General features: G+C 44.6%; 1 protein-coding gene across 10 annotated transcripts in view; it reads right to left on the bottom strand.

The window, feature by feature from the left end:
- The window catches only part of LOC133618463 (receptor-type tyrosine-protein phosphatase F), a 470668-nt gene that overhangs the window by 143228 nt on the left and 317440 nt on the right, over positions 1–10000 (bottom strand). For 6 of the 10 annotated variants that reach the window (XM_061978831.2, XM_061978833.2, XM_061978832.2 and 3 more), the window contains 2 exons: positions 5037–5342; positions 1102–1295 (listed from right to left, as the gene is read on the bottom strand). In XM_061978831.2, the coding sequence (XP_061834815.1) occupies positions 1102–1295; positions 5037–5342 (500 nt within the window). The remainder of the gene's footprint in view (positions 1–1101; positions 1296–5036; positions 5343–10000) is intronic. The other 4 variants (XM_061978836.2, XM_061978841.2, XM_061978837.2 and 1 more) reach the window with 1 other exon arrangement.

The raw sequence follows: 10000 nt of genomic DNA, 5'->3' as shown, positions 1-10000 counted from the left end.
TGCTCAGTCATTCACAGACAAGGATGGGGCGAGGGTCACCACTTTGTCAACAAATGTGTGAGCAAATTGTTGAACAGTTTAAGAAAAACCTTTCTCAACCAGCTATTGCAAGGAATTTAGGGATTTCACCATCTACGGTCCGTAATATCATCAAAGGGTTCAGAGAATCTGGAGAAATCACTGCACGTAAGCAGCTAAGCCCGTGACCTTCGATCCCTCAGGCTGTACTGCATCAACAAGCGACATCAGTGTGTAAAGGATATCACCACATGGGCTCAGGAACACTTCAGAAACCCACTGTCAGTAACTACAGTTGGTCGCTACATCTGTAAGTGCAAGTTAAAACTCTCCTATGCAAGGCGAAAACCGTTTATCAACAACACCCAGAAACGCCGTCTGCTTCGCTGGGCCTGAGCTCATCTAAGATGGACTGATACAAAGTGGAAAAGTGTTCTGTGGTCTGACGAGTCCACATTTTAAATTGTTTTTGGAAACTGCGGACGTCGTGTCCTCCGGACCAAAGAGGAAAAGAACCATCCAGATTGTTATAGGCGCAAAGTTGAAAAGCCAGCATGTGTGATGGTATGGGGGTGTATTAGTGCCCAAGACATGGGTAACTTACACATCTGTGAAGGCGCCATTAATGCTGAAAGGTACATACAGGTTTTGGAGCAACATATGTTGCCATCCATGCAACGTTACCATGGACGCCCCTGCTTATTTCAGCAAGACAATGCCAAGCCACGTGTTACATCAACGTGGCTTCATAGTAAAAGAGTGCGGGTACTAGACTGACTTTTTTTTTTTAAATGAGAGGTTCCACTCTAGTTCTAATTGATGAACTCGGTAACGAGGCAGTACATGTGAAGAACCCAAGTACTCCACAAATAGAACACGTCTGCAGACTAGATCCAGTTTTCAGTCCAATGTGTAAAGATAAAAACAAAGAGGAAAAAGATGGCGGGAGTGGAAAGGAAGACCTGGTGTTGAAGTGTGAACTCATATACGGAGGAGTAGATGGAAGATGAGAAGGAAATGAACATCACACAGCCGGAGACAGAGTTGGGTTGGGGTTGGGGGGGGTGTGACATCTCTCTGTACCTGCGCCTCCGGCAAGGTGACGTCCAGCATGTCGGGCTGTCCCCGCGGCTCGCCGTTCTCCAGGCGGGAGAAGATGACCTGGTAGCCTCTTATCTGGCCGTGTTGCTTGCTCTGCAGGGGCGGCTTCCAGGTGACCCTGATGGTGGTGGAGTTCACCACCTCCACCTCCAGCTTCCTAGGGGGCGCTCCCGGCACTGCAAACCAGAGGGAAATGATGGGGGAAAAAAACAAAAAAACGCTGAGCTTGCAGTTTTCTTCTGCGCTTTGATGAGGCGGAGGAGACGACTGCTGTGTTATTTATGGACTTGATAAAAAAAGGAAGCGCTGGCAATGAATCAATGCTTTGGAGCGACTATGTCAGCTGAGGAAGCGCCTTATGTGGGACAGCATGCGGGGCCCACTGATGTCTGTAATGGCCTGCGTTTCCTCGCCAAATTAGCTGCGTTGCGGCAAACTTCAAAAACAAAGAAAAAACTAATTATAGGCTAATTTCTCGGAGGAGTCGCTGCTCTCTTTCACACTGCAAACAGAGCAAGCAAAAGGGGAGAGGAAAGAGACGGAGGAGCGCTCCACTTCTTCAAGACCTGGATGGCAACACTGAACGCAGGGAGGAAAGACACACAAACACACACACACATTTTTGTATTTGTTACCTTCTTGAGACCTCCGAAAAATGCCTACCTCTTTAGGACCACCCTTTCTAGACATATACATATTTATATTTACAACATTAATCATATATACATACTATGCAAATTTAAAAAAGGTAAGCTTTTATTTTTTTATTTTTTGTTTGTAATTGTAATCTTCATAATTTACTTCAAGTTATTACAATATGTCTCTATATACATATTTTTTTCATTTTTAATGTTTATTAATTTTGGCGAAAGGGGGCGCATTTGAATTTCTTACACACAATGTATGCACTTTAAATCAACAAAAAAATCCTGACTTTGGAGCAATGTTCACGGACTCTAGTATTTGGCTCTCTATTAGATGCAATGGTTTTCCGTATTGGGACCAAGATATCGGTCCTAACTTGTTCACCGGTCCTCATGTGGAAAGTTGTTGATGTCTCAAGAAGAGTAGAGATACAAGAACACACACACACACACACACACACACACACACACACACACACACACACATTTTTGTATTTGTTACCTTCTTGAGACCTCCGAAAAATGCCTACCTCTTTAGGACCACCCTTTATAGACATATACATATTTATATTTACAACATTAATCATATATACATACTATGCAAATTTAAAAATGGTAAGCTTTTATTTTTTTATTTTTTGTTTGTAATTGTAATCTTCATAATTTAATTCAAGTTATTACAATATGTCTCTATATACATATATATATACATATATTTTTTTTTTAATTAATTTTGGCCAAAGGGGGCGCATTTCAATGTCTTACACATAATGTATGCACATTAAATCAACAAAAAAATCCCGACTTTGGAGCAATGTTCACGGACTCTAGTATTTGGCTCTCTATTAGATGCAATGGTTTTCCGTATTGGGACCATGATTTTGGTCCTAACTTGTTCACCGGTCCTCATGTGGAAGGTACTTTTCCTTGTTGATGTCTCAAGAAGGGAAGAGATACAAGAACACACACACACACACACACACACACACACACACACACACACACACACACACACATTCTTGTATTTGTTACATTCTTGAGACCTCCGAAAAATGTCTATCTCTTTAGGACCACCTTTTCCAGATATATAAAGATTTTTATTTACAACATTAATAATATATACATACTATGCAAATACAAAAAAGGTAAGCTTTTATTTTTTTATTTTTTGTTTGTAATTGTAATCTTCATAATGTACTTCAAGTTATTACAATATGTCTCTATATACATATTTTTTTTATTTTTAATGTTTATTAATTTTGGCGAAAGGGGGCGCATTTGAATTTCTTACACACAATGTATGCACTTTAAATCAACAAAAAAATCCTGACTTTGGAGCAATGTTCACGGACTCTAGTATTTGGCTCTCTATTAGATGCAATGGTTTTCCGTATTGGGACCAAGATATCGGTCCTAACTTGTTCACCGGTCCTCATGTGGAAAGTTGTTGATGTCTCAAGAAGGGTAGAGATACAAGAACACACACACACACACACACACACACACACACACACACACACACACACACACACACATTCTTGTATTTGTTACCTTCTTGAGACATCCGAAAAAGCCCTACCTCTTTAGGACCACCCTTTCTAGATATATAAATATCTATATTTACAAAATGAATAATATATACATACTATGCAAATTTAAAAAAGGTAAGGTTTTATTTTTTTATTTGTCATTGTAATCTCCATAATTTACTTCAAGTTATTACAATATGTCTCTATATACATATATATATTTTTTTTTTTTAAATTAATTTTGGCCAAAGGGGGCGCATTTCAATTTCTTACACACAATGTATGCACATTAAATCAACAAAAAAATCCTGACTTTGGAGCAATGTTCACGGACTCTAATATTTGGCTCTCTATTAGATGCAATGGTTTTCCGTATTAGGACCATTATTTCGGTCCTGACTTGCTCACCGGTCCTCATATGGAAGCTACTTTTCCTTGTAGATGTCTCAAGAAGGGTAGAGATACAAGAACACACACACACACACACACACACACACACACACACACACACACACACACACACACTCTTGTATTTGTCACATTTTTGAGACCTCTGAAAAATGCCTACCTCTTTAGAACCTCTCTTTTTAGATATATAAAGATTTTTATTTACAACATTAATAATATATACATACTATGCAAATATAAAAAAAGGTAAGGTTTTAGTTTTTATTCCTTTAAATTTTTTGTTTGTAATTGTAATCTCCATAATTTACTTCAAGTTATTACAGTATGTCTCTATATACATATTTATTTATTTATTTTTTTAATTAATTTTGGACAAAGGGGGCGCATTTCAATTTCTTACACACAATGTATGCACATTAAATCAACAAAACAAATCCTAACTTTGGAGCAATGTTCACGGACTCTAGTATTTGGCTCTCTATTAGATGCAATGGTTTTCCGTATTGGGACCATGATTTCGGTCCTAACTTGTACCCCGGTCCTCATGTGGAAGCTACTTTTCCTTGTTGATGTCTCAAGAAGGGTATAGATACAAGAACACACACACACACACACACACACACACACACACGCACACACACGCATTCTTGTATTTGTCACATTTTGAGACCTTCGAAAAATGCCTCTCTCTTTAGGACCACCTTTTCTAGATATATAAAGATTTTTATTTACAACATTAATAATATATACATACTATGCAAATATAAAAATGTAAGGTTTTATTTTTTATTTTTTTTTGTTTATAATTGTAATTTTCATAATTTACTTCAAGTTATTACAATATGTCTCTATACACATATTTATTTATTTATTTTTAAAATTAATTTTGGCCAAAAGGGGCGCATTTCAACTTCTTACACACAATGTATGCACATTAAATCAACAAAAAAATCCTGACTTTGGAGCAATGTTCACGGACTCTAGTATTTGGCTCTCTTTTAGATGCAATGGTTTTCCGTATTGGGACCATGACATCGGTCCTAACTTGTTCACCGGTCCTCATGTGGAAGGTACTTTTCCTTGTTGATGTCTCAAGAAGGGTAGAGATACAAAAACACACACACACACACACACACACACACACACACACACACACACACACACACACACACACACACACACGGTTTTGAGGTGATGAGACATAACCTGCAATAGCGTTTGAAGCCAAGTTGGAAGAAAAAAAAAGACGGTGGCTACAAGAGAGCCTCAGGAGAGCCTCATTATCTTGAGATTGATCAACAAACAAGTCTTGCAGATTTTTTCGGCGCCAACCTACCGTCCTCTTTGGTTTTTATCCTCACCGGGGCGCTCTCGGGGCCCGGCCCCACATCCGTGTGGGCCCTCACCCACACCTGATACTCGGTCCACTTCTCCAGCTCTTCTATGACATAGTCGGTGGCTGCGGCGTCAATGCCGGTGGCCTCGTGGCGCTCCGTGTCCTCGCCAGCCAGCGCCTGGTAGCTGACCGTGTAGCGCACGATGGCGCCGTGGCGGCTGGCGGCGGGCGGGGCCGCCCAACTCACCTTGAGGCTGGTGGAGCTCAGGCTGTACAGGCGGACATCCTGGGGCGGGGCGGAGGGGGCTGCACAACCACACGGGGAAGGGGGGAGGGGTGCACGGATCAAGCAAACGTAAAAAATAAAAACGACAACACAAACAAACTGAAGGAAGCTTTTTTGTTGCATACTTATGGAGCGTGACATCATTCATTTAGAGATGTGTCCCAATACTTGTGCTCATGCACGCTCTCTAATAAGTATAACCATTTACCACAAAAAGCTTCCGCAAACAACAACAAAAAAGACGCAACCTTTGGACAGTGAGCTTTGCTGCTTTGGTGTGGCGCTTGGCACACCTTTAAAGTACAGGGGGGGGGGGAAAGTGTGGGGGGGATACAAAATGTCCCAGGTCAGTGTTTACATAAGTTTGCCCTTAAGTGCGATCCACGTGGCTCCTTGCAAGAAAACAAGAAGCGGCAGGCAGGTGTGAACAGGCGCTTAGCGGCGCTGAGGGACGTTCGCATGTCATCGCCAAAAATCAGGTTTTCGTGAGAGGCACCTAACCCTAACCCTGCTGTGGTGTCGTTGGAGCGTAAGACACAAGAGGCCTTGTTTAAGAATAATAACAATAATTAATATAATAAAAATATTTTTTATTTAATTTTTAATTTATTTAATTTGTATTTATTTAATTTGTATTTATTTAATTTTTATTTATTTAATTTTTAATTTATTTACTTAGGCAAAATGTGTTCATGTACAGTACTACTGACATTATTACAGCTAGTCAACACTTTGCATTTTATCAATTTACTCATATTCATTATGAATGTTTATAATAACTTTTTCTCCTCTCTGAGCTGCCACCTTAACGTGGTAGAGGAGTTTGCGTGTCCCAATGATCCTAGGAGCTATGTTGTCCGGGGGCTTCTATGCCCCCTGGTAGGGTCTCCCAAGGCAAACTGGTCCTAGGTGAGGGATCAGACAAAGAGCAGCTCGAAGACCTCTATGAAGAACACGAACAAGGAACCCAGATTTCCCTCGCCCGGACGCGGGTCACCGGGGCCCTCCTCTGGAGCCAGGCCCGGAGGTGTGGCACGATGGCGAGCGCCTGGTGGCCGGGCCTGTCCCCATGGGGCCCGGCCGGGCACAGCCCGAAGAGGCAACGTGGGTCCCCCCTCCAATGGGCTCACCACCCATAGCAGGGGTCATAGAGGTCGGGTGCGATGTGAGCTGGGCGGAAGCCGAAGGCAGGGCACTTGGCGGTCCGATCCTCGGCTACAGAAGCTAGCTCTTGGGACGTGGAACGTCACCTCGCTGGGGGGGAAGGAGCCTGAGCTAGTGCGTGAGGTGGAGAAGTTCCGGCTAGATATAGTCGGACTCACTTCGACGCACAGCAAGGGCTCTGGAACCAGTTCTCTTGACAGGGGCTGGACTCTCTTCCACTCTGGCGTTGCCAGCAATGAGAGGCGACGGGCTGGGGTGGCAATTCTTGTTTCCCCTCGGCTCAAAGCCTGCACGTTGGAGTTCAACCCGGTGGACGAGAGGGTAGCCTCCCTCCGCCTTCGGGTGGGGGGACGGGTCCTGACTGTTGTTTGCGCTTACGCGCCCAACGGCAGTTCAGATTACCCACCCTTTTTGGATTCACTCGAGGGAGTACTGGAGAGTGCTCCCCCGGGTGATTCCCTCGTTCTACTGGGGGACTTCAACGCTCATGTTGGCAACGACAGTGAAACCTGGAGAGGCGTGATTGGGAAGAATGGCCGCCCGGATCTGAACCCGAGTGGTGTTTTGTTATTGGACTTTTGTGCTCGTCACGGATTGTCAATAACAAACACCATGTTCAAACATAAGGGTGTCCATATGTGCACTTGGCACCAGGACACCCTAGGCCGCAGTTCCATGATCGACTTTGTAGTTGTGTCATCGGATTTGCGGCCTCATGTTTTGGACACTCGGGTGAAGAGAGGGGCGGAGCTTTCTACCGATCACCACCTGGTGGTGAGTTGGCTGCGATGGTGGGGGAGGATGCCGGACAGACCTGGCAGGCCCAAACGCATTGTGAGGGTTTGCTGGGAACGTCTAGCAGAGTCTCCTGTCAGAGAGAGTTTCAATTCCCACCTCCGGAAGAACTTTGAACATGTCACGAGGGAGGCGCTGGACATTGAGTCCGAGTGGACGATGTTCCGTACCTCTGTTGTCGGGGCGGCCGATTGGAGCTGTGGCCGCAGGGTAGTTGGTGCCTGTCGTGGCGGTAATCCTAGAACCCGTTGGTGGACACCGGCGGTGAGGGATGCCGTCAAGCTGAAGAAGGAGTCCTATCGGGTTCTTTTGGCTCATGGGACTCCTGACGCAGCAGACAGGTACCGACAGGCCAAGCGGTGTGCGGCTTCAGCGGTCGCGGAGGCAAAAACTCGGACATGGGAGGAGTTCGGTGAGGCCATGGAAAAAGACTTCCGGACGGCTTCGAAGCAATTCTGGACCACCATCCGCCGCCTCAGGAAGGGGAAGCAGTGCAGTGTCAACACCGTGTATGGTGGGGATGGTGCTCTGTTGACCTCGACTGCGGATGTTGTGGATCGGTGGAGAGAATACTTCGAAGACCTCCTCAATCCTACCAGCACGTCTTCCTATGAGGAAGCAGGGCCTGGGGAATCTGTGGTGGGCTCTCCTATTTCTGGGGCTGAGGTTGCCGAGGTAGTTAAAAAGCTCCTCGGTGGCAAGGCCCCGGGGGTGGATGAGATCCGCCCGGAGTTCCTTAAGGCTCTGGATGTTGTGGGGCTGTCTTGGTTGACAAGACTCTGCAACATCGCGTGGACATCGGGGGCGGTACCTCTGGATTGGCAGACCGGGGTGGTGGTTCCTCTCTTTAAGAAGGGGAACCGGAGGGTGTGTTCCAACTATCGTGGGATCACACTCCTCAGCCTTCCCGGTAAGGTCTATTCAGGTGTACTGGAGAGGAGGCTACGCCGGATAGTCGAACCTCGGATTCAGGAGGAACAGTGTGGTTTTCGTCCTGGTCGTGGAACTGTGGACCAGCTCTATACTCTCGGCAGGGTCCTTGAGGGTGCATGGGAGTTTGCCCAACCAGTCTACATGTGCTTTGTGGACTTGGAGAAGGCATTCGACCGTGTACCCCGGGAAGTCCTGTGGGGAGTGCTCAGAGAGTATGGGGTAACGGACTGTCTTATTGTGGCGGTTCGCTCCCTGTATAATCGGTGTCAGAGCTTGGTCCGCATTGCCGGCAGTAAGTCGGACACGTTTCCAGTGAGGGTTGGACTCCGCCAGGGCTGCCCTTTGTCACCGATTCTGTTCATAACCTTTATGGACAGAATTTCTAGGCGCAGTCAGGGCGTTGAGGGTATCTGGTTTGGTGGCTGCAGGATTAGGTCTCTGCTTTTTGCAGATGATGTGGTCCTGATGGCTTCATCTGGCCAAGATCTTCAGCTCTCACTGGATCGGTTCGCAGCCGAGTGTGAAGCGACTGGGATGAGAATCAGCACCTCCAAATCCGAGTCCATGGTTCTCGCCCGGAAAAGGGTGGAGTGCCATCTCCGGGTTGGGGAGGAGATCTTGCCCCAAGTGGAGGAGTTCAAGTACCTCGGAGTCTTGTTCACGAGTGAGGGAAGAGTGGATCGTGAGATCGACAGGCGGATCGGTGCGGCATCTTCAGTAATGCGGACGCTGTATCGATCCGTTGTGGTGAAGAAGGAGCTGAGCCAGAAGGCAAAGCTCTCGATTTACCGGTCGATCTACGTTCCCATCCTCACCTATGGTCATGAGCTTTGGGTCATGACCGAAAGGACAAGATCACGGGTACAAGCGGCCGAAATGAGTTTCCTCCGCCGGGTGGCGGGGCTCTCCCTTAGAGATAGGGTGAGAAGCTCTGCCATCCGGGGGGAGCTCAAAGTAAAGCCGCTGCTCCTCCATATCGAGAGGAGCCAGATGAGGTGGTTCGGGCATCTGGTCAGGATGCCACCCGAACGCCTCCCTCGGGAGGTGTTTCGGGCACGTCCGACCGGTAGGAGGCCACGGGGAAGACCCAGGACACGTTGGGAAGACTATGTCTCCCGGCTGGCCTGGGAACGCCTCGGGATCCACCGGGAGGAGCTGGACGAAGTGGCTGGGGAGAGGGAAGTCTGGGCTTCCCTGCTTAGGCTGCTGCCCCCGCGACCCGACCTTGGATAAGCGGAAGAAGATGGATGGATGGATGGATAATAACTTTTTTTTGTTAAAACCAAATGTATGTGATTTAAAAAAAAATATTTTGTTTACATATTTTTAGATTTATATCATTTCTTTATCATTAAATTTTCTTAAAATGTCCGCTATTTTATTAAAATGCCCTCTATTTGATAAAATCTTAACGTTGGTGCTTTAAAATAAATAAAATATTATATTTACACATTTTGTTTTTATATTCTATTTTTTTATAATTAGAATTTGATTGAAATGTTTGATATTTTATTGAAATATAATGTTTTATTAAATCTAAATGTAGGCCCTTCTAATAAAATGCAATATTTATATATTTTGTTTTTAGATTATAATTAATTTTTTATTAAAATTCCTACATTTTATTAAGCTAGGTGCTTTAAAAAAAAAAAATATATATATATATATATATTTTAAATAAATAAATAAATATATATATAAATATATTTTTTTTTAATTATTATTATAATGTTTTTATTAAAAAAATATATATATTAATTTTTTCATAAAAAATATTATATACATA

Source organism: Nerophis lumbriciformis, linkage group LG19 (genome assembly GCF_033978685.3).
Source record: "Nerophis lumbriciformis linkage group LG19, RoL_Nlum_v2.1, whole genome shotgun sequence".
NCBI lineage: Eukaryota > Metazoa > Chordata > Actinopteri > Syngnathiformes > Syngnathidae > Nerophis > Nerophis lumbriciformis.
The sequence above is the reverse complement of the archived record's forward strand: the minus strand, read 5'-3'. Positions and strand labels throughout refer to the sequence as shown.